A 25114-nucleotide genomic window follows, 5' to 3' on the forward strand; every position below is an offset into this window, starting at 1 on the left:
GACCCTATCCGACTAAAAACAAGACAGAATCTTTAAGTTCCTATTAACTAAGATTAAACAATTCATAGCCCATAGTGAAACCTGCTAGGCCCGTTTGTTCATTCAAGATGGTAACGTAGAAGCAGAAAAGAGGCAGGAAATTGTTAGCAATAATTGTTATTCACACCAAACAAAATGTATTTAGAATCTACTGTAAAGCTAGTATTAAAACCGTACAGTTAGACATCGATCATTTTAGTGGTAAGTGCTACAAACGTTGTGCTCGACTATGTTAAATGTTAAAGGAAAACCCAACATTACTAGGTACACAAAGCAGGTTCACAAGGATTATGTATACAGGTTTGCGTACGCATATGTAAGTCATTTTGTACTTTCTGTGCCCTATGAAATCTGGATAATGTGGACCTTTTTATTCCAGAGAGGGCAGGGCAAGGGGGACACGGACCTGACCTCTACCCGGGCATGTGTTTCCAGGGGAACCGAGGGAAAGGTCGGATACTTCCTGTGTTGCTGCTGCTGCAGCTGCTGCCAGGAGCTTGAGGGATGCGAATGAGGGAGAGAGAAATGGAGTTTCACTAAAGCCCGGAGTAACAGACGGGATTTCGCTCGAAGGTTGCAGAGATAGTGAGCTGTGCCCGGGGACCGACGGAGAAAAAGAGCAGGGGGAGACTGCTTCAGCCCCGACGCTGGTGTTTTTTTTTATTTTCAGGGCTACGCGCTTGAAATGAAGCTGTTGAAACCAACTTGGGTCAATCACAATGGTGAGCGGAGCTGTCGCCTCGCCGTACTGCCGGAATCCTCAAGTTGCGCTTTTCGCTTTTACCAGTTAGCCGGGGCTACCGTAGGCTTCGGGCTACTTCGCCGGAATGCACCCTCTCCTCCACCTCCTCCTCCTACCTGAAGCACCTGCAAGTTTACTAATTCCTCCAAACGACTGGATGCTGTTTTTTTAATTTCACAAATGTTTTAGCGCAAAGTGCTTTCTCAGTGATGCGTTTGTAGTCCCGCATATGTTTGTGCCTGGACCGCCTCGCCTGTCCGTCCCAGTTATCCATTTTGAAGTTGCAACCAGGAGCTGAATTAGCTAGCTAGCTAAGAGCTACAGCTTATTTTTCTCATTTAGCAGAGCAGTACGAATCGTGTGCGCGCACAATAATAAACTTAAATGGGGAATGCACGCAAAAAATAGTTGGATAAGTCAGTATTTAAATGATTTGAAAGCTTCGCGAGAGATTAATAAACCGTGATGAAAGCTGGTATTATTTAGTTAAATTAAAATAAATTCACACTACTGAAAAATGAATGATCGTAGTTACCGAAGTGAACAAAACTAATAAACTTGGGAACTAAGTGGCTAAATAGCGCGGTTATACACAGGGCTCTCTGTAATGTTTAAATAAAAAAGATATTCAGATAAATGCCAGCGTAATATTTATAACGAGTAGGAGTATTTTACCGCAATATACATTTTATTTAGGTTTCAAGTGTGTTGGTAGACATTTTATGCCTAAGAACCACCTGCGAAAACTTGCGATGGCAGGCAGAGAAGTGTCGTTGAAAATGTCGTCTTTCCCCATGTATCTGAACACTTATTTGTGAACTAAATAATTTTCTGAAATGGCACATTGATATTTCTTTCTTTCAGGAAAACCAATATTTTCTGTTGACATCCATCCAGAGGGAACAAAGTTTGCTACAGGCGGGCAAGGTAAATTTTGTTTGAAACTTTAAAGTAGACTTAAACTTCAGAATAACGGTTTTATTTTAAGACGGTGGACCCAGCATTAATATATAATTTTAAACTACAGTCTTTAAATATAGGTTGTTTGATGCTACTCAGGATGGTAGTTTGCTGCTTAATTATATACTGAAGACATAGTAAGTGTGAAATCTGTTAGAACAAATCTGTTTGAGTTTTTGTGTGAAGCAGTCATAATGGAGTGCAACCTACCCGTTTCCTGTTTCTTCGGCTCTTCTTCCTTTCTGTGATTGCTCTCCTCGAGGTACCAGGAGACCTGCAGTGTGTCAGATTGCTGTCGGCCAGCAGGGATGTTAATTTGAGAAGTATTTTCAATGCTTTCCTGCTCTTTGCTAACCTTGGGGACTGTTGAGGACAGCCTTTTATAACAGACTTATTTTTTAGGAAATATTACATGGGCACTGATAACATTTCAGCCAAATGGAAATATTTCATCTGCTGAGAGACGGAACTCTGACCTTGGGGCCACTCGAGCAGGGCAGTGTTACAACCTGTGTTTGGTTTTGGCAGGAGAAGACTCTGGGAAGGTTGTCATATGGAACATGGCTCCTGTCCTCCGGGAAGAGGATGAGAAGAATGAGAACATTCCAAAGATGCTGTGCCAGATGGACAATCACTTAGGTGTGGCGATGCCTCCCTTCGTCTTTTTTTTTTTTATTTCATATTACTCAGGTTTATTGGTACAGTCCTGTCAAGCATTTTGTGAAGGAGGCAAAACCTTTGATAATATCAGTTTTGTTTCCGTTTTAACTTCAGCCTGTGTGAACTGTGTCCGCTGGTCAAACAATGGTGTCTACCTGGCTTCCGGCGGCGATGATAAGCTGGTGATGGTGTGGAAGCGAGCTGCGTGAGTTCCTAATAATGTTGCCTTGGCTAGTTGCATGAATGTAACTTTATGCTTTTTTCAGTGCAGCAAAGGTGTAGTGTGAATGTTGTATGTTAAGCAACAGTGAAATATGTCTGCATTTGTGGGGTTTTGAAATGAATCTGGGAAAAGTGTGTGTATTTTTTAAATACTTGTAACAAACATAAAATGTCTTTTCTGGCATTTGTGATAGATGGCAGTAGCAATGTGCTTTTCTGTGACTGGCTCCTGAAATGACTGACTGCTTTTGAAATCTTTGGGAGATGGCTGCATATCAGCAGCATCAGCCTTTATACATGCTAATTTTCTGAGCTCTAAGTCTGTGTTTATACCTTTTAGATACATCGGCCCAAGCACTGTCTTTGGCTCGAGCAGTAAGCTAGCCAATGTGGAGCAGTGGCGATGTGTGACCATCCTTAGAAACCACACGGGGGGTAAGGGATGGAGCGATTGGGGCCCATCTACTCCTCACTCCTGATAAGTCCACATTACCATCAGACAGAGGCTTTGCACATAATACATGCACTATAACCTCTCATCCTTCTCTCTTCCACAACGTCATTTGTAAATTTTTGTGGCAGTATGCATTTAATTTTTTTAATTTGCTGTTCTGAAACTTAAGACATGTCTTATTTTGATAGGGTATACATGTGTTAGTATACTTTAAATTTACCTCTGTCTTAGGTTTGGGTTAGAACTTGTGCCTGTTATCAGAAGGTTGCTGGTTCAAATCTTGTGGCCGACAGATTGCCAGTGTTGGACCTTCGCGCACAGTCCTTAACCCCACTTGCTCCAGGGCCACTGAATTCTGGCTCACCCTGCACTTTGACCCCAAAAGAGAGCATAATGGGATATGTGAAAACTAGCCAATTATCCAAAGGGGATGAATAATGTATCATATTCTATTACATTCTTACCTAACTACTGGACTGATGCTGTTTACTCAAGAACATGAAAGTGCTCATCCCAGCAGCCTTCAGGAGAAATGTGTTTTGAAAGCCTTTTATCTTTTGAAACTGTTTGGCAACAGTATTAATCATTTGCATATGATTTCAGATGTGATGGATGTAGCGTGGTCACCGCATGATGTGTGGCTGGCGTCTTGCAGTGTCGACAACACTATCGTCATCTGGAACGCACGCAAGTTTCCAGGTGGGCTGAGAGTGTGGAATAGACCAGGCGCTCATAGGAACAGGAGCAGGGAACTAGTTTTGAAATAGAGCATCTGCATAACTTGTAGTGTAGTTTTTGAGCATGGTGTCCTTAAAGTGCTCATGTTAACCCAGGTAACATGCATGTGAAGGAGTCCATCTTCTGAGAATCTCCTGTAACTCATGCTTTTCTCCCATCTCACCTTGACCTTGCCATCTCTTTAGAGATTGTCACCACATTAAAGGGTCATACAGGTTTGGTGAAGGGCCTGACCTGGGACCCTGTGGGGAAGTATATTGCCTCGCAGGCTGATGACCACAGCCTGAAGGTGTGGAGGACGATGGACTGGCAGCTGGAGACCAACATTACCAAGCCCTTCAATGAGGTGATGTCACTAATGCAGACTGGGCGTGGCACATATCAACATGACAGGGCAGTTAATTTCAAATCCATCCATTAATTTTTTTCCATAACCATTTATTAAGTACACTGTCTTGGAGAGCCGGTAGTTTATCCCCAGAAACACCGGGCATTCTGGAGGGGATACCAGCCCACAGTCGTGCACTTTGGGTAGTTTAGACGGTTCATTTGACTGTGTACTGTGGAAAGAAACTTGAGTCCACTGACCACACGCAAACATAGGAGAGAATGGCACATGCAGAAAAGGCAGCTGGAATCGAATCTTCAGCCTCATGGGACTGAGCCACTGTTTCCATTAAGTTTATATTCAAGTCTTAATTACTTTCTTGTGCAGAAATGCAGAAAGCTATAAGTTAATGTGGCAAAGTATTATAAAACACCACAAGTTAATGTGTGATCCAGTCCTACTGCTACATCTGACTATATTGCATTGATACAATAGTCCAGCAATCAATAGTGGTCTCTAATTAAACAGGAGTAATTAGAGACAGACATAAAGCCATCTGGAGTGACAGTTTGTCTGGGGCTAGGATTGATGATCACTGCCGATTCCTAGTAGCTCTGCTCTTTGGCCCTGTGTGTGTGGGCACTCTGGGGAGAGTGTCCATTGTACGTACCGGTATAAGCTTCTATCATCATTAGCATTTGTACCATAAAAAAAAAGTGAATGTACAAGTATCTCATGGGAAAGCGTTGTTTCCACCAATGCGGTGCCGATGCTGGTGCCGGACTTTTTCCCCAGTCTGGCACTGACTGGTTGGAACCATGTGTTTTCACCACAAAAAATGGCCCTGGGCCAGAAAAAATGGCTCCAGCATGGCACCACAGAAAAACTTGGGTCAGAATGTGGCACTATAACATCAGTGAAAGTGGGGTGGGCTATGGCATCCAAACCTTCCTTTTACTTGGAAAATTCAATCTATAACCAATATTTAGTCTAATAATGGCAGTGCTGGCAGTGAAACAACTTGCCAGCTTATTAGCGGAATAAGGTTGCATCATATTTTTTGTCTGAGAAAAATGATCGATCTGCTGGCCAGATTTAGGAATAAAGTATAAATATGTTGCAGGTTGAAAAACTTCATTTTTTTAGCAGTTTTTAGCATTATTGCATGATCGTTAAAAGGACAGCAGTAAAACAGCAAACGACAATAAACTAACGCACACAGATGGGGGAGCCTTTGCGGAGACAAAACGTCGTAAAATAGTTTAAACTAGTATGGATTGTATTTACTGAAAATAAGATTTTACTTAAAATATTAACTTGCACTAAAACACTTATAATTCACATAAATGATGCAACGTTGCATCGTGTTTGTTTTGTGAAAAACGAAAGATCGATATGCTGGCCAGATTTAATAAAGTATAAATATGTTTAATAAAGTATAAATATGTTATAGGATGAATAAATTAAATATTGTTGCATTCGAGTGGCAAAGAGATCATGATGCGGACTGCAAAATGTAGTTTTTAGCAGAGACTAACATTAATGTTCTTTTTTGAAACCGGTGGAAACGCAGGCTGGTTCTCAAATCACCAAGGGAGAACCTGCCCAGCACTGGCACCAGCACCTGCTCCATGTTGGTGGAAACGAGGCAATAGTATTTCAATCAGTGTTATTCTATACCATTTAAGTGAATATTTGCACCTACACCCATATCTGACATGAATGTAAGGGTATGTTAGGGGCAGGACACTGGCCTGCAGTTGAAGTTGAATTTGTGCATGCGCTTGTACACATATCTCAGTGTGGAGGCACCACTCACGTGCTGCGTCTCAGCTGGTCTCCGGATGGACAGTATCTGGTGTCTGCCCACGCCATGAATAACTCTGGTCCAACGGCCCAGATCATCGAGAGAGATGGCTGGAAGACCAACATGGACTTCGTGGGCCACAGGAAGGCCGTGACAGTGGTGGTAAGTGCAGCCAGGCCTCAGCTGTTCATTAAACAGGACAGCGACCCAAAGCCCAAGCGCATTACTCAGGCATCTGTCTGCTTTACTGCCATAACTTCCACAGTATTTAGTGTCTGTGGGGGTCCACGTGCATGGGCTGCTTGTTTGGAAAAAAACATTAATCACCAAAATCATGATCATATGACATTAATTTTAAAAACATGGTAACCAAGCCCTCACTGTCTTAGACCCAGTTACTTTTTATTGGTAATTGTAGTACTGTTAGCAGACCTGTTTATAATGCATATAAAATGTTTTATCTAGACAGCTGTAATATACTTGTTCATACAGCTGGATAATTTGAGTGTGGGAGGATGTTCATGCTAATGATAAATTTGCCTCTCTTGAGAGCAGCAACCTTTTTTCTTTTTGTAAAACCAGGTGCCGGATCCCACACGTGCTTGCAACTGAGCTCTCGCATACATTCCCAGCCCTTTGTGTTTGTGACTAGGGATGCTCATTTCGATTAATTTTCCCAACCGACAACCGCCGTTCGTTAACCGAACATTGACCGTTAACTGATTAGATTAGAATATTAAATTCCTCTGGGGTCGGCGGTCCCGCCGGTGGGATCTGACAGAAATTTCGCCAAACCATTTAAATAACTCTGCGAGGTTTTATCATATACACATTTAAAAAAACACCCTCAGAAACCTTGGACGGTCTACTTTTCAAATATATATATATATATATATATATAGGTAGAAACTAAATATATTTTTATAGCTTCGTGATACGAATAGAAAGGACAAGAGTTACTGACTTAAGCGTCTGCGTCTCGAAGCAGTTCTGATCGCCTTCCCACTTGCAAATTGCGCTATTCGCATGATAACAACATGATAATCCGACAGTTAGTATTGGATAAAGAAATATGTGAATACGCCCATTGTAACCGAAATAAAACAAGAGCACATGTCTGGGTAGTGTTTACACCGATCGGCTACAATATAGCACACGGATACGTCTCTGCCGCTGAAGCTTTGCGCCAATGTTTCCATTTTCAGCAGCAAAGCTCGTACCTGTGTTCATGGCTCAGTGGGCTAAGCCTGTGTGCCTGTAATCACAGTCGCCGATTCAAACCCAGTGTATTTAGAACGTGAAAAGCGATCTTCAGCTAAGATGCCACAAAACTTCATACTACTACTAATAATTAAAATATATATAAAAACATTTTAAACCGTTTAATTGATAGTAATATTCGGTCAAAATTAATTATTTCGGTTAACGGTTAAACAGTCAAAAGGAGCATCCCTATTTGTGACACATTCTTTTTTTCTGCCTCTGTGCCCCCTTCAGAAGTTTAACCCAAAAATCTTTAAGAAGATGCAGAAGAACGGCAGCTCCTCCAAGCCCAGCTGCCCGTACTGCTGCTGTGCTGTGGGCAGTAAGGACCGCTCCGTGTCCGTGTGGGTAAGTGAGACGCCGCCAGGTGCAGCCCCGCAATCCACCCTGAGTTCCTTGGAGGCTTCAGAAAGAAGCCTATATTTGCTTAAGGAAGTATACAGTCGTTTTGGAGTTCAGTGAGAAATACAAGTGTCACTACCTCAAATTAATTGAGGTAATTTACATCATGATGGCTCTCATTGTCCTTCAGACAGCATTGTGATGTTAAAATGTTTTTGTTTTGTTTTTTTAACACTGATGTTTAGTAATTTATTTGGCCTTTTTTGCATCAGCTTGCTTTTGTGATGGAAGGCAGCTGCCATCACTGTGTGAATACAGGCTCCCAGGTTTGAACAGTGCTTGACTGTTAATGTGACTTGTTTATTTTTAGCTGACATCTCTGAAGCGCCCTCTCGTGGTGATCCATGACTTGTTCGACAAATCCATCATGGATATCACATGGTAATTCCCCATACTGCTAGTATTTCAAAGCTTCAATTGGGATGGGTCTGCCGTTTCCTGCTGTTGTCCTAGGAATGCATGCAGGTTCTGTGGTAATGTTTCCTCTTTGGCATTTACAGGACGCTAAATGGACTTGGGATTCTCGTCTGCTCCATGGATGGGACTGTGGCTTTTCTTGATTTTTCTCAGGATGAACTTGGGGATCCCCTCAATGAAGAAGAAAAGGTAAGGAAATACGTTATTTTGCTTTGAAATCCTTAAAAATCGTATTTTGACCATCCTTAGACAAATTGTGGTGGTTGCTTGGATGTAGACAGCACTGTAAAATATGTACTTTATAGCAACATGGTTTATAGCCTTATTCTCTATCCATTGTAAAAATAATTAATGCTAAAGCCAGTCCCCAGCTCTACAGCTACATATACCGCAATATACCTTACATATACCTTAACCGCAATACATATAGATACATACAGAAAAACTAAAGTTGCATATATTTCGGAAAGTAATGTACAAATGTGTTTATACAGCTGGATATTCTAGCAGTTATAGTTAAGTACCAGGTTCAAGGGTACTTGAACCAACTGCCTTTGTGTGGGTAGAGTGGTATTTACGGTGTTTTTCTGGAAACCAAGGTGTTGCTTTCCTGTTGCAAAATATTTGATAGTTTTGCATGTCTCCAGAATTCAATCCACCAGAACATCTATGGGAAGAGTCTGGCCATCACCACACAAGCCCAGCTCTCCACCACTATCATCGAGAACCCGGAGATGCTCAAATACCAGCAGGCAAAGGAGGCAGCAGAGCCCCACAATGCTGTGGGCCAGGAGGCCCAGGCACCTAAACTCAACAGCGTGGTCAATGGAGAGTCGCTGGAGGACATCCGCAAGGTGCAGCCAGCAGTGACTGTGCCATAAGCTAATCTTTGGCTGGCTTGCAGGCAGAGTTGATGAATGAACAAAATGAGAGTGCTGAACTTGGTGTTTTCTCAGGTCATGGCTCTCAGATAGCCAGGGCAGTACTTCACTCCTATATTATATAATATCTTAATTCTTTGTAAGAATAAAAACCTGACTTGGGAAATGCACTCAAGGTGCTTCAGTGTGTAATTATGGAATATTCTTCCAAATATGATGCCATGCCTGATTTAGATTACCTGTCAACTGGTTTGCATGTTGCTATGGTTTAACCCCCGATGAAGTGGTGGATGTGTGATGTGTGTTGGGGCTGCAGAATCTGCTGAAGAAGCAGGTGGAGACAAGGACGGCTGATGGGCGGAGGCGAATCACCCCCCTGTGTATCGCCCAGCTGGACACTGGGTAAGGTGGTGATGCCTGTAGGGCTCCAGCTGGATATGTCAATGTCTAGAGATCATGTGTGACAACGTATTTAAAATAAAATGTTTTTACTAAAACCAGCACTGACATTACAGTCCTGGATTGGGGACTGCTGTACTGTGCTATTATTCTGTTTTATGTTTGTTCATACCTGTATATCATTGATTTGAGTATTTAAAGGTCTCTAGGAAGTAACAAACCTTTTTAGAATCTCTTTAACTCAAGTCTGCCCCCCGCCCCCCCCAGGGATTTCTCTCCAGCGCTTTTCAATAGCGTCCCCATCCTGCCGGGCTCATCCATGTCCTCCCAGCTGACCCCCCAGGTGTCCTCTGACTCCAACACTGCCAACTCACTGGGCTTGCGGCCCCCACCAGAGACCCAGGCTGTGCCCCCCAGCAAGCCCACAGATGACACCAAAGAATGGTCAGAAGCTCCTGACTCTGCTGTTAACAGATCCAATGTGCTCTTAGCTTTCTTCATTTGGTTAGATCTTAAGCAGTGGATGAGGGCTTGTTCACACGTGCAGTGCAAAGACTTCCATTTTTTTCCCACAGATTATTAAGACTACGTGTGTGTTGTCTTTATTAATATTTGAAGGCCTTCATTCGTCCTACAGCATTTACTTTTCCATTTCCTTATTAGCATTCATTACCATTTCCTGCAGATTTTCTTAGGCAGTGAGCTTTTTTTTACATAACTGTCACGCTTGTAGATGAGACTGAAATGGTCCATATTATATACAAAGAATATACATTCAAGGGGCTATTTTATGAGACCCTTCTTTTACCTTGGTTAGGTTATAGGGTGGGACTGCCCATTAAGGAATGACCATCAACAATAGTGTTATACACTTAGCAATAGAGGTGTGTCTGTGTGTGAACAGGTCATGTTCTGGTTTCTGGTAGCCATGGTTTTCCTTCTCTTTGTGCAGTGTTAACCCCTTGGGCACCATTCCTGCACCTGCCATGAACTCCACCTCCATGAAAACCAACCTCCTGCTCACCTCTGCCACTAAGATCGAGCCAATGAAGGCGCTGGACTCACGGTTCACTGAGAGGTCAAAGGCCACGCCAGGGGTCACCATCTCCTCTTCATCTGTTGGCCTCAGCCCTCTGGACAGGTATGGGGGAGCTGCGGGAGGATAGTATGATTGGAAGGAGAGGTACTTTAATAGTTAACAGAAGGAGCTTCGTAGAACAGAGCTATTTAGCTTCATAGAGCAGAGCTATTATAATAGTTATGGAGGTCTGACTGGCCTGGGTTCAGATACAGCAAATGTTCTGAACTGCCCCACTTTAGCCCCCTTTCGGAGAGATTAGTTAAGCTACTGCAAACTGGCTTTCAGTGCTGGGGTGGTTGTCCCTGCTACAGAGGGCTCAGCAGTGCTGGCTATGCTCACTCAGCTCATTAGCATGCTGTGATACCTGATCCAGGCCAGGAAAGCATGATGCATATAGACTGTGTGCAAAGTGAATCGTTCTTTGTGGGCTGCACTGCTCACAGAATGAAGGATGGGGGTGCTGTGAAGGAGCTTAAGCCCAAGGAGGACACGAGCAGCGACAGTGAGGACAAAATGGTAGCTGTCAAATCACTGTCCTTCACCAAGAGGAAAGGAGAGATAGAGAGCATGGAGGTGGTGGAGAAGAGGAAGAAGGGCCGACCGCGGAAGGACTCCAAAGCCATGCCTCTGATGTCTCAGGCCAATCAGCAGGTATCTGCCAGGTCACATGTTTACAAAGCATCAAGGCTACCTGGGCCGGGTTGCATAAAATTTCCTAAGAATGGTCTTGAGAATGGTCGTACACTTTGACTTAAGAGTTAAAAAAATCTTAGCAAAAAGTAGGACCTAAGAGCATTGCATAAAGATGCTAAAAGTAACTTTCAGCAAAGTCTAAGCCCAATTCCTAAGTGCTGACAGAGGCAGCATTTAAGTGTTGTGAAATGAGAACTACAAATAAAATCCCGCCCCAAATACTGAGTTCAACCAATAGAGAAGCGGCACGGTGAATATATTAGTGACATTAAACCACTAATGTAGAGCTTTATACAACATACCTTTCTGTGATCATACCTTTAATTGGTTGTACTAAAATCTATCTAGCACATCACCACTCAATTTCCACTAATAGATGCACAATGTTGTATATATTATGGGTCAAACGCAAAAGTCATAGCAAGACAATGGATTCTAAAAAAAACCCAAACTGGACGACAAACGAAACGGTTTTACTGGCACAGTTGGCGCTTAAATGGAAGGAGGTAGTGCGAGGAAAGTTTGGCCCAGCTGTTACAAGCACGGACAAAAAAAGCTTAGGAGGCTATTGCAAACTCCGTAAATGCTGCGTCACCTCAGACAAGGCGTTCAGCAGAGGAATGTGAAAAAAGGTGGTATGTTTTATCGACCTCGTGAAAGGAAATCACAGTTTATAAAGCAAGCATGCAAGCTACAGGTTTGTGCCATTACTTATACTGCTCTCATGACCCTCGCTATAATAGATTATGATGATGATTATTATTATGATTACTATTATATTTTTCTAGTTGCCAAAAAAGTAGCATCATTATCACCTTCAGTTCAACTGCAAGTGCATTATTAGGTGACGTAGGAGATTGTATTCTGTTCCTAATTAGGTCTATAACAAAAAGAATGCCTTCACGATCAAGCCTGTATCTTTTTATCAACTCGTTATCGTAAATCTGCAGTAGGTCCTTTCTTTCATGGAAAGTGCGCGGTCTCCGTCTTAGTACGTGTAGTGCTGCTGCCACCGTGCAACTCCTAACTGGTTTAGGAGTCCTCTCCAGGTGTCTTAAATAAGACTTGGTCTCAGCTCCTAAATTAACACTTAAGAATGTTTATGCATGCCACTTATTCTTAAGTCTGGGAGTAGGAGCAAAATCACGTCACTCTTAGAATTATGACGCATTTAAGAGTGAAACTCTTAAATGCTTTATGCATGTTTTATGCATACCGGCCCTGGTGTTTGGCCATTGACAAGGCTGGTTGTTTGATGGAGCTTCTCTTTGACCTATCGCTTAGGTGGCACCCTCAGCAGAGAGGGAGCCCTCTCGCATCACGGCCCCCACAGTGGTGCTCAAGCTGCCCACTCCTGCTCCACAGAAGACCTTCTCCATCCAGGTTAGTCTGCCCCTGCCTTGTAAGAAAGATGGTGTATTTTAAGGTTCCACTCAGGATGCGTCTGTAATACTCCCTCCATACAGTGAGTTTGCATACAGTTCATAGTTCTGCATCATGTGATGCTAAAACACTGCTGAGTATTATGTGCTGCAGTTTAACTTAGATGAGCGTTCAGTCTCTCTCTCAGATTGCAGTGTACTTTCTAGCACTGGTATGCTAACTGCTCCTGCTGTCCTCTCAGGTGAGCGTGGAGCCATCAGTCCACATCGAGGTGGAGAACGAGGTGTCCTCAGCAGCAGGGGTGCGGTTCAGTCAGCTGCGGTGCGCACGGCAGGGTCGCGAGTGGGACACACTCCTGAGCAGCCGCATCCTCGCTGTGGCCGGCAGCAGGCGAGTAGCTCTCCTGTCATATAGCACCCCTCCCCACCCCCCTTAGAAATGTCTCAGCAGCTCACTACTACAGCATACTAGGCCTTCAGTGATAGTGATCCTGCCAGGCCCTGAATGTGGAGTCATGGTTCCTTTTCTGTTAACGGGCTTCTCTGTGTCCTCAGCGATGTCATCGCCGTGGCCTGTGAGGACCGCATGCTGTCCGTGTTCTCAGCCTGTGGGCGGCGGCTGCTACCTGCCATCCTGTTACCTGCGCCCTTGTCTGCCCTCCACTGCTCTGGCTCCTTTGTCATGGCCCTGACGGCCTGTGCGTCACTCTCTGTCTGGTGAGTCCTTTATTGCTATCATCTGTGTCTGAAAACACAAAACCTTGCCCATCTGAGGGGGCATTCCATGAAACAGAATTTCTCAGCTGGGTTAATTTAAGCTAGCAATTATCATCAAATAACAGTTTAGCTAAGGAGCATTTCTATTGGACAATCAAGTTAACCCAGCTAACTGGGAAATCTTGGGGCGTATTCCATGAAGTAGGATTTCTTGCTTAGCTAGATAACTTCTTGGATTTAAGGTCGTTCCTTTACATTTAGCCCAGATTACCTTAAATCTGACAAGTTATCCAGCTAAGCAAGAAATCCTGCTTTGTGGAACTGCCCCCTGCTTTGTGGAATACCCCCTTGGTCTGAAAACACCCACCTGGTCCTAAAACATCTATAGAACCACACCCACCTGGTCCTAGGACATCTACAGAACAACACACTTCTGGGCTGCTGTCATTCATAAACTCATGCCCCCTTTGATCTGATTCCATCCCAACAGTCATCTAGTCCAGACAATTTTACATACAAAACCACATACAGTGGTACCTCAGAACTCGAACTTAATCCGTTTAGAACTTAGGTTCAAATCCTAAAAAGTTCAAGTTCTGATCAAATTTTCCCTATAAGAAATAATGGAAAACCAATTAATTGGTTCCCGGCCCCAAAAAAATTACACCTAAATGTTTTTTTTGTTAGCATTTAAGCACAAAATGGACAGGATAAAACAAGAAGAGCATATACTCTACTAAACACATCTAAGCACATTTATCAAAACAGTAATTTGTAAAGTAAGAAAATAAATGTATCCAAACAATATGTAAAGTAAAAAAAACAATGTGTCTTAACCCGATCGTCCGTGCCTTCCGTGAGCCACGCCCCCTCGTTAACCTCGTGTGGAATCGCCGTGTGATTAGCTGTTTCTGGTTGTTGTATTTAGTCCGCGTTTCAGTTTGTTTCCCCAGTCTGGTCATTGTATTGTCCGTCTGCATTTTGCCTACCTTACCTGTAATTAAACCCCGTATTCCCCAATACCCTGACGTCTGCACGACAATATTATTATAATTCAATGTATTAATGGTTTATTATTAATGATATTAAAATAAATAAGAAATCTTTATTTTTAAATGTATTTTATTATATAATAATTAGTTACTGTATCATTGTCTAAATGTATTTTTACTGTCTAAATATATGTATTCAGCTAGTGTAAACATGCACGATGCTCTCACAGCGAATGCAAGGCTGAGACTGAATCGTTACCCTTTGTTTCCGCTGAGTGACGTGCCGCGTGACTCATTTCCCCGCGGGTACATGTTATCTTAGGTCGGCGTTCATGGTTCGACTTCTGAGATTCACATCGAGTTCTAGATCATAAGAGTACAGTCAGAGTCAAGACCAAGACTTTGAGAGGGTCGAGACTGAGACTGGAAAAATTCAAATCCAGTTTCAAGACATATCTGAAAATAAAATAGCCTGGTCCAAAAATACGGGAAAAATTGTGTCACTTCAAATAGGGGCACAGCATTTTATTATTCATTATGGGAAGTTAAGGTGACCATGTAATATGTCAAATCAGAGAACTTGAAAAATCAGCATAAGAATAGTTATACCTGTGTAATTCGCAAGAGCTTCTGGGGAGAACTAACCACATGAAACAAAAGGTGATCACGCTCATTCAGATTCTAACAATAGTCATTGGACTGAGTTTAGATCTTTCTGTACAGCAGAGTGTGCTTGCATGTAAGAAAATTCATTTGTGATTAACATAGATCAAATAAATAAAAACTGAATCTTGTCTGTTCTGAAGGGATTTCCAAGGTAGTGTTGCACTCTGGGACTCTCCAAAAAAAAAGAACATATGTGAATAATGATTTTTATTTTGATTAGCATATATTGTTATTTTGAGAGGAGAAGGAGAAATAGTTTATCACTAGTGGAAAAAATCTTACGTCTTGCTTTAAAATTATGAACCGTAGTTGCAAATTGAAATTGATTAATTTCAAGACTGAGTATAAATGCTTCCAATTCCAGAACAAGACCTAGTAAGTGAAGAAGTGGTCTTGAGACCAAGCTCAGAATTGAGTACTACAACATTGCTCCACACAGTTTTTTTTCTTTCTTTTTCTTTTTCTTAAACTTGTTGCCCACTTCACACCTACACTTCTACATTTTCACTAAACTTACAGATGACGTCCATGTCGGGTTCAGTATTACAAACCTTAAACCACCAGTGCTTTGACTTGTAAAATACCCATTTTTTGTCATTGCTTTTTATTTCAATTTTAAGGATTCTCTAACAAAATGCCTGCTTGTTTTAGGGACGTTAAGAAACAAACAGTTGTTGTGAGAAATGTATCTCTGCTGACCATCTTATCCGGTAAGGTTTTAATCTTCATTTCTTTTTTTATCACAGCAATAAAAACCTTGGTCCTGAGTAGGGATACTTATGGTTTTTCCTTTTATTAAATCTGTATTCAGAACTCAAAACACATTAGGGGCCCTGTGATGCTGGGTTGCACTAGGAGAGAGGATTGTGGGAAATGTACAGGAAACTGACAGCTGCAATGTTGCAAGCGCAGCAGGTCGACTTGGACTCGGATGCATTGTGACTGCATGATCTCGCACCCTCCTCCAGGTGGCGACGCGACGGTCTCTCAGTCCCTGCTCACCCAGCAGGGTGTACCTGTCATCTGCCTCTCCAACGGGAAGTCCTACTGCTTCAGCTCCTCCCTGGAGACGTGGTGAGGCCTGCTCGTAGGTGTGGGAAGCAGCAGACAGAATGTTGCTGGCATTTACTCTGTACAATAAGTATAACTGCTGTATTCTGCCTTCCTCAGGAACCTTATTGCAGACAAGCAGGACCCTCTAGTGCAGTGCGCTGACTTCAGGCACTTCCTGCCCTCCCAGGATGCATTGCTGTCTTCTGGGCCTCTGGCTATCATGCAGGGCCGGGCTTTGAAGTAAGATTGGTAGCCTTTCTAAACTGCTTGCCACACAATATATTTATGCATTTCTTATATTTATAACACTGTGGGGCTAAAACATACTTTTATTTTTTTTCTTACTAGACTTCTTTATTCATAGCAAACATTTTATTTATGATCTGTGGGGTCTCATTTGTTGAAAGTACTTGATAAGAGGCTGCAATCTGTTTTCCTGCTGATTCAAATCACAGCCTGCAGATCTTAAGAGCTGTCCTCAGACCTGTCCGATATTCTCTTAAATGCTGTTGCTCTTGACATGCCTGCTTGGCTGCCTGTCCGGCTCTGCCATTCACTGGCCTATTTCATTGCAGTGCGGGACGCTTGGCATCCAGGCTGGCATCCACACCTCACCACCTGCAGCAGAGAGTCACCCTGGCCTACTTGGAGAACCAATTGGCGTCAGCCCTCATCCTCAAGTCAAGCCAGGAGTACCGCCACTGGCTACTCACCTATGCACGTTTCTTGGTCAATGAAGGTGTGTGAGGGGCCCATGCATCCATCCCTGCTCTCCAGAAAGTACCTAGAAAGTGTGCGAATGCAGCCGTCCATTCAATGGTGTTTATCCCTCAGGCTCTGAGCATCGGCTCCGAGAGCTTTGCAGAGACTTACTGGGACCAGTGCACAAGTCTGCCGGAAGCATCTGGGAAGCCACAATTCTGGTGAGCGCCATCGTGCAGCATTTGGCAGTTTTGTTTCCGTTCATTAATTTAGGTCCCTGCTTTTCATCTGTCAGTTGTCTAAATCATGTGATGTCCAGAATGTCATTTCCTGTTGGAGTTGCTTTCTCAGCCAGTGATGCAAGTTGACTCAGTTAGCAGGAATTCCTTGTTTTACTTATCAGGCCCAACACAAGTGTGTGATGCTGCTGTACACCATGTGACCTTTGATCCTGTGACCCATGTGCAGGGCCTGAGGAAGCAGGACCTCCTAAAAGAAGTGCTCCCTGTCATCGGGCAGAACCTGCGTTTCCAGCGTGTCTTCACAGAGTTCCAGGACCAACTGGAGCTTCTTCGCAATAAATAGCACTTACCCACCTCTGGCCCCTTCACTTCCTCCCAGCACTGCCCTGAAAGTCACTTGGACGCAATTTCCCCCTTAAAATCCCTGCCCTGATGGCCCAGGCTCCAGGGACACCTGTGTGGGGGGGGGGGGGGGGGTCGTGGGGCTAACTGGCACCCCCACAGTTGCTCCTGTGTCACAGTCGTAGTTTGTCTGAGGCCTGGCGTCTGGTGGTGGTAATAATAGTTAGTAAATATGTATAAGTACAGATGACATTGGTAAAATTGATATTAATTATGATGGTCGATCATGAAATGAAAGTGATAGGGTCGCTGGCGTCAGGCGCCTTCACAATGAGCTGGAAGCTAACAAAGACTGATCACTGTGTGGCAGACGAAGCACAAGTTTCATGGCTGCAAGGAGTCCTGGCAGGAATGTCCGTGCCGCAAGGTTTTTTTTCTGTGTTTTTGTCGGACCTTGGGGGTGGGACTCCTGAGAGAGCAGGTATCCCCACCTCAGCCCGGCTGCCAGGGACATTGACACGGTCGCCTTACATAAAAAAAAAAAAAAAACAGAACATCTCCAATGCAGAAGATACGAGAAAAGCCAGCACATGAGTCTGGGCCGCTGCGGACGCTGTGGACTTTCGGAGCGGCCTGTACGTTTACGGATGTCCTGTCAATTTGTACAGCCTCTTTCTGTTAGTCATTTTTAAATGTTTGTACTAGGCTTTTTCTTCTCAATTTTCTATAAAAATACAGTGAGGAGAATCAAATAAATGATTGAGCAATGCCTCAGTATGTCAATGACTCTGAGACAACTTTTTAAACATTTTTTTTTTTATTGGTTTTATTTTTCTGAGTCCAGCTCTATGAAATGTAAAAATATGTCAACTTCTGTGCTTTCAACCAGTTTGCAGAAATTCCTGTATAAAGTTGTTCATTTACAGAACAGGGAATCCAAATGTGCCAAGGACCTGTGTTTTGCTAAAATTACCATGTAGCTATAAAAATGCAGGTATAGCTTTGAAAAAAATATTTTTTAAAACCTCAGCAATTGATGGGAGATGTAGCTCTTTGTGTACATTATTGTTTGGGTTAGTTTGCATCCTCGGATCAGGGCGCTGGTCTCTGGCAGACCTGTTTCCTCCACAGCTTGCCTTTCGCTCCCGGCTCCTCTGAGGCCTCTGTTGTTCTGAGGTGACGCAGAGAGCAGCAAGGACAGGCCGTGCGTAATGAAGGCAGCCTGCGTGCCTGTGCATTATGTCAGCGCAGCAGGAGCTATTGTGCTGGCTCTTCTATTAATAACCCCCCAGAACAAAGAAGAAGAGTTTCACCAGGGCCAGTTTAAGTATCCCATGTCATATTATGAGTCATGAGGCAATGGTATGATCGGTATTTAAACAATAAGGAAAACAAAATCCTAACAGTTTTAGGTCAGAAAACGTGCATTTCTTGTGTATGTACGTGTTTACAAAATCTCATCTGTCATTGTTAATTAGTTTTTTGCTTTATAGGTTGTTAATGGGTTTTTTATGCATGTAATCTGTGTTAGTCTGAGCTAACCTCAGTCACCAGTGCTTTCCTACTTTGGATGTACTCATACTTAAAGCTAAAGCATTCTAATGACCTGTTTCCTAGTCATTCAGCACAGCATAAGTGCTGAGTCTTCTCTGAATCTCCTCCTCTGGCTGCAGGGCCAATGAATGAAGAGTATATAGAATGTATATTTTGGGTTGCATGTTTCAGTTGATGGAGGTGAGTACTGATGCATTGATATGGAAATTAAGCACAGCTCTGAATGGCTGCAGTCGCAGGGCTTCTTTGTAATGTCAGCTTCAGCCTGTGCTTTAACCTCCCCATGGATTCACAGCAGTGGTGGTGCCTTTTAGGACGGACGTGAAGCTATCCTCAAAGGCTGCAGTCGTGCACTCATCTGCCAGCAGTAGCCTATTTCTGCCTCTCCATATATTCAGATGTAAGGTTCCCGCAAAGACTCCAGTTGGAAATCTGTCCTCAGCATGTATCAGAATGTTTATTTTATCAGCAGTGCGTGTGTGCTCTTTAGGACCTCCCCAAAATACATATATTTTTTTTAATAACTTAAAATTTATTTAGTATATGAGATGGGTCAGTTTGCTTTCGGTTGCAACTTTAAGTGGATCTTCTCAACATGCGGTTTTTTAAGAGTCCATCCTGCCAGCACCAGTGGGAGGCAGCAGAGTCCTGTGCCTGGGTCCTTTTCTGCTTGGATTTAGTTTGTGTGTGAGGGTGAGACTGTAAGATACATGCCACTGTGTATTTACGAAAGGTGTTTAACATTTGTATAATGTTTAAGAAACATTGAAGAACATGCCATAAATGAATTTTTCTGGATGATTGTACGTTTCTCTGGAAAACAAATCCCACCGATCCATCCATCCAACTTTGTATGCAATATAATGCCACTGAAAAAACAAGTGGTACTTTTGTTAAAGCATTATGTGTATTAAATCTGTATGACGACAGATAAATGAAGGTGATGAGTGGTCCCAGACCATTAGGACCAGAGTTCCCAGAGAAGCTCCCATGATGCACTCTGTTGTGTTGATTGCATGTCCTTTTTTCACCTCCTTGCCTTGCAGCTTTTTTTGCCCCATTAATCATTGCTGCATGGCTCTCCTAGAGAGCTACAGAAAAGGTTAGCAGAACTTCTCCTGCAATGTGTTATCTATCAGTGCTAGAAATTAGCATTTTCTGGCCGACGGCAGCCACTCTAAAGTTAACAATGCCAGGAGAAGAAAGTGTTACTGGCTGCATGGTGGCATCATATCAGCCAGGGAAGGCATGTAAGATGGGCCCTTTTCACATTTACTGTCTGGAACTTGAGCAAGGTTAGTGTACACTTACATCAGAGAAATAATGGCCATATTAAGAGCTATCAAACACATACACACAGACAATCCTTTGGGCAATTTTGGCTGTTTGCACCTATTTATGGTTCTGCAGTTTGTTGGAAGTCCTTTTCCGAGGCATTTGCTGAATCTCCATTTGCGTAACCCTGTGCTATTTTGAAGTAGATTTATAAGACAGGAGTACAAATGAAAGGCCTCTGATTTGGGGAGAAATTTATTCTATGATGCGCTTTGTAAAAATCCCTCTTCAATGGATATATATTGGGCGCAACTGATATGTTAATATGTAGTTTACTTGCTGAGAATTCAGCTCCCAGTTAATTCCAGAGATCTGGCATGGAGGGGCACTGTGGCATTTGTGTAGTACGTTCTGCAAGCAAGGAATGGTGCCCTAAATTGTCTGCACTAACCTGACCTTGCTTAAGCTGACTTAATGGTGTCTAATTTTAAACAAATGTAAGATCACCTGAGGAGTAACACCTGGGCTGCTAGATTGAATTGTCATTGATGTGAAAACACTCTAACCACAGCCGTGGGCCTGACACATTAATGAACTGCTAGACTGAAATGAAAGAAGTGCAAAATGTATTTGGGTGTGCCTGTAGTAATAATAATCTGATCTCACCTCCAGATTGAAGTGTTCACAGTAAGTCTCCTCACTGTGGCAATAATGATGTTTGTTTGCCTGTGTTGCTTCTGTATGAATGCATTCTGTATATGGCAACTAAACATAGACCGCACACTGCGATAAGACCCCAGAGGAAAGGTCTGCACTGCAGACGAAAGCTTGTACTCCAGAGACGCTGCCTCTATCATACTCTGGTGCTCTAGGTGTGACAGGCAGCACATTAGAGCATGCTGTGCACACAGGCTCAGGAAGCTGGCAGCTCTGTGGAGAGCCAGGCTCACACACCTGCGACTCGGGACCGCTCCACAGCACTCCCATCCTCTCCGGTAATTTCTCTGTTACTATGGTGACTTTAATCTGGAAGACAAGTGGTGATGTTTCTGCCCGCTGTTAAAGGAATACTCCACCTGATGTTCAGAGCTTATTTAAATAATAAACTAATAACAGTATGCACAGTAATAATAGTTAGTGCAGGAAATATGCCTACTATTAGACTCTTTTAAGAAATGTAATATTTGTTTTCTCAGCAACCTTGTTCTGAATAAGAAGATGGATGGATGGATGGATGGATTCAACACTCCTATCACAATAACTATATATAATTTATTTTTATATTTTTGCAGAGAACATTTTTGTGTTATGAAATAAATGATCCATATCATGCTTATTTCATAGTCTACACATTTCACTATTGAAACATTTAGATGCATTGTACTGTATAAGGTTCCTGGTGTATCTTTCAATTTAAATGACTATCAAAGCATATTAAAGTGAAAACACAATGTGTAAAATAGCATGTTAAAAGAAATTATTTAAAATATTACTTCTGCACATAAAGGTGAAAATTAGTTTAAAATTTTGCTTCCTGTAGTATTCACTGCTGTTATTTGTTGTGTTTAGCTTACTTAATTCAAATCTTTCCAAGGATTATATTAAGGATTATAGCAAAAATTCCATTTTGAAATATTAAATGGTTTGTGCAAAATCTTGTATACATTTTTACATAAAGTTAAAATGCATATAAAATTATCAGTTTTTGGCCTCATACTTGCAGGATTGTGAGTTTGATGAAAAGTCCCCCCCACCCCCAACTGTTATGTCTGTATATTAAACACGATATTGAACATGGAAAGGTAGTATAAAGCAAGTTTAATGTTTTTGTGTTAGAAAAAGAAACCTGCAGGAACATCAGCCTGCTTCACATGGCTTTACCATTTTGTGTGTTTAAGTGAGAGTGAAACCACAGTTCGCCATTTGCTCGGCTCATCTGTTTGAAATACCCTGATGACCCATCCAGTTCCAAAGCCCCCATCTCTTTCGGATCGGCTTGTCTTTCCAGAGATGAAGTTTGATGTCCGTAAATTTGTGAGTATTTGTGTGAAAATTTGAGTATTACAGCAAGGTCTCGTTACCCTTGCCCGGATTAGGGTCACCAGGGCCCCACCCTGGAGCCAGACCTGGGAGAGGGACTCGTTGGCAAGCGTCTGGTGGTTGGGCTTTGGCCTGTGGGGCCCAGCCCAAAAGAGGTCTGCGGGACCGTTCTCATGTGGGCCCACCCACAAGGGGAATGGCTTGGGTTCGGTGCGACGTGGATCGGGTGGAAGCCAAGGGAGACCCTGGCGGACTGATTCCCGGCTGACTAAACTGGCTTTCGGGCCATGGAATGTCACCTCTCTTGTGGGGAAGGAGCCTGAGCTTGTGCGTGCAGTTGAGAGATACCGGTTAGATATAGTCAGGCTCACCTCAACACATAGCGTGGGTTCTGGAACCAATCTCCTGCAGAGGGGCTGGATGCTCTTCTGGAGTTGCAGCGCTTATGCGCCATATGGGGGAAGCAGCTTCTGGTTCCTACTGTTTACAGTGGAGAGGGGGTGCTGTTGACATCACCCAATGGTGGAAGGAATACTTTGAGGACCTCCTCAATCTATGCGCACCGCCTTCGAGACATCAAAGGGCACGGGGCCAGAGGGGGCTGGGGCGGACTTGCCCATCACTGGGGCTGAGGTTGCCAGGGTGGTTAAAGAGCTCCTTAGTGGCCGGACCCCAGGGGTGGACGAGATTCGTTTGGGGTACCTGAAGGCTCTGGATGTTGTGGGGCTGTCATGGCTGACACGCCTTCTCAACAGTGCGTGGAGGTCAGGGACAGTACCGCTGGATTGGCAGACCGGAGTGGTGGTCCCCTTACTTAAGAAAGGGGACCGGAGAGTGTGTTCCAACTACAGGGGGATCACACTTCTCAGCCTTCCTGTGAAAGTCTATTCTGGGGTACTGGAGAGGAGGGTGAGATCGATAGTTGAATCTCGGATTCACGAGGAACAATGCGGTTTTTGTCCTGGTCGTGGAACACTGGACCAGCTTTACCTTAGCGAGGGTACTGGAGGGAACCTGGGAGTTTTCTCATCCAGTCTACATGTGTTTTGTGGACTTGGAGAAGGCTTACGACCGGGTTCACCGAGGTGCTCTGTGGGGGGTGCTTCAGGAGTATGGGGTTTAGGGCCCGCGGGTGATTTGATTCCTATATGAATGGAGCAGAAGGTTGGTCCGCATTGCTGGTAATAAGTCGGACGTGTTCCCAGTGCGTGTTGGGCTCCGCCAGGGCTGCCCTTTGTCACCGATCCTCTTTATAATATTTATGGACTATTTATGGAATATTTATGGGGTGTTGAGGGTGTCCAGTTTGGTAGCCTCAGGATTGCATCGCTGCTTTTTGCAGATGACGTGGTCCTGTTGGCTTCATCTGCTGGGGACCTCCAGAGAGCTCTGGGGCGGTTCACAGCCTAGTGCGAAGCGATGGGGATGGCGATTAGCACCTCCAAGTCTGAGGCCACGGTTCTCAGCCGGAAACGGGTGGATTGCCCTCTTCAGGTCAGGGAGGAGGTACTGCCTCAAGTTGAGGAGTTCAAGTATCTTGGGGTCTCGTTCACGAGTGATGGTAGAAGAGATCGAGACCTGGATAGACGGATCGGAGCAGCGTCTGCAGTTTTGCAGTAGCTTAACTAGCTCGTTGTGGCCAAAAAAGAACTGAGCCTGAAAGCAAAGCTCTCAATCTATCTTCGTTCCTACCCTCACCTATGGTCATGAGCAGTGGATAGTGACCGAAAGAATGAGATCGTGGATACAGGTGGCTGAAATAAGGTTTCTCCGTAGGGTGTCTGGGCTCTCCCTTAGAGATAGAGTGGGAAGTTTGGATATCCAGGAGAGTCTCAGAGTAGAACTGTTGCTTCTTCACGTCGAAAGGAGCCAGTTGAGGTGGTTTGGACACCTGGCACGGATGCCTCCTGGGCAGTTGCCGGGAGAGATTTTCCGTGTATGTCCTACAGGGAGGAGGCCCCGGGGCGGACCCAGGACACGCTGGAAGGATTATATCTCTGTCTTTGAACTGCAAGAAGAAGCTGGACTTGCAGAGGACACCCATGGGATTCAAATCTCTGAAAGACAACAGCATTACCCACTGTGCCAACATATAAATATTCAATGTTTTATAATGTGGTAGTTCTGCAATGATCACAACATTACCAAATCTCATTCTAGGTAAAGCCTAATCATTTTTGGCGCACAAAGAATTTGTACTGAGGTGAACCCCTAAGACCAATTCCTCTAACAAACAAATTTTATAAAAAAGATAGAACACTTTTAACCTGCAATGAACATTAAAGGTGACAGAACCAATTATTAAAATACTATTGTTGGTGAGTAACAACTAATAATTCTGTGCTTATTCAGTTTGTAAGAACTCTGGTTTAGGATGCTGCTTGTTTTAATTTCTGCAGTGTCAGTTAAAGTTTTTTTTATGTCTTCTTCAATAATAATGATTTTCTTTGTGGCTCATTCAGTAACATGATTAAAAATCAAGTTATCTGTTGATGAAACATGATTTTTCCGATTTATTAATGTTCTTCATCATTTCCATTTAGAAAAACATCTAAAGTAATATATGGCAGCGTTTGTGTGATGATTTTTCAAAGAAGATCCATATCTAAAAGTACCCATTGATCAAGGTAACACTTTGTGCATTTTGGTTTCCTGGAGAAGCATATCTGTGTGGGAGGTGATTAAAAACTCTCGGAGGAAGGTAATGGGACACAACTGCATTAGTGTTGATGTCTGAAGTTTGGAGTGAGGAGAAGTGAGTGCCACTGATCAAAAAATACTGACCCAAAGGAAAATGATCAGAAGAAACATTTTTCTAAGAGGAATAGATTGTCATTGTAACACGATAAGCGGTAGTCATAGAATGGGACTGTATTATTATTGTCCATCCATCCATCCATCCAACCATCCAAGGAAGCACAAGAGCACAGAACAGGTGACACCCTGGAGAGGATGACTATTGTTATTATTGCTAGCAATGTAACTGAGCTGAATCTTTCACATGACATAAAAACCTATGAAAAAATTACTGCAATGCAATGAATAAGGCAACAGAAAAGTCTG

The 25114-nt window shown here is 43.3% G+C and overlaps 1 protein-coding gene across 2 annotated transcripts; it reads left to right on the forward strand.

Moving 5' to 3' along the window:
* Position 1: 1 nt before the first annotated feature.
* hira (histone cell cycle regulator a) lies at positions 2-17952 on the forward strand. 2 transcript variants are annotated; one of them, XM_072709117.1, is made up of 26 exons: positions 2-240; positions 419-761; positions 1646-1708; positions 2270-2380; positions 2516-2606; positions 2964-3058; positions 3681-3776; positions 4001-4161; positions 5945-6112; positions 7448-7561; positions 7926-7996; positions 8116-8221; positions 8680-8886; positions 9230-9315; positions 9580-9756; positions 10265-10453; positions 10837-11044; positions 12371-12469; positions 12711-12859; positions 13024-13185; positions 15495-15553; positions 15812-15917; positions 16014-16136; positions 16472-16635; positions 16731-16819; positions 17067-17952. In XM_072709117.1, exons 2-26 carry the CDS (start codon positions 725-727, stop codon positions 17181-17183), a joined length of 3048 nt encoding a protein of 1015 aa, XP_072565218.1. In that variant the 5' UTR covers positions 2-240; positions 419-724; the 3' UTR covers positions 17184-17952. The 2 variants fall into 2 exon arrangements, with proteins under 2 accessions (XP_072565218.1, XP_023692871.2); XM_023837103.2 differs by having other exon boundaries at positions 475-761.
* Positions 17953-25114: the final 7162 nt, after the last annotated feature.

This window comes from Paramormyrops kingsleyae, chromosome 2 (assembly GCF_048594095.1).
Source record: "Paramormyrops kingsleyae isolate MSU_618 chromosome 2, PKINGS_0.4, whole genome shotgun sequence".
NCBI lineage: Eukaryota > Metazoa > Chordata > Actinopteri > Osteoglossiformes > Mormyridae > Paramormyrops > Paramormyrops kingsleyae.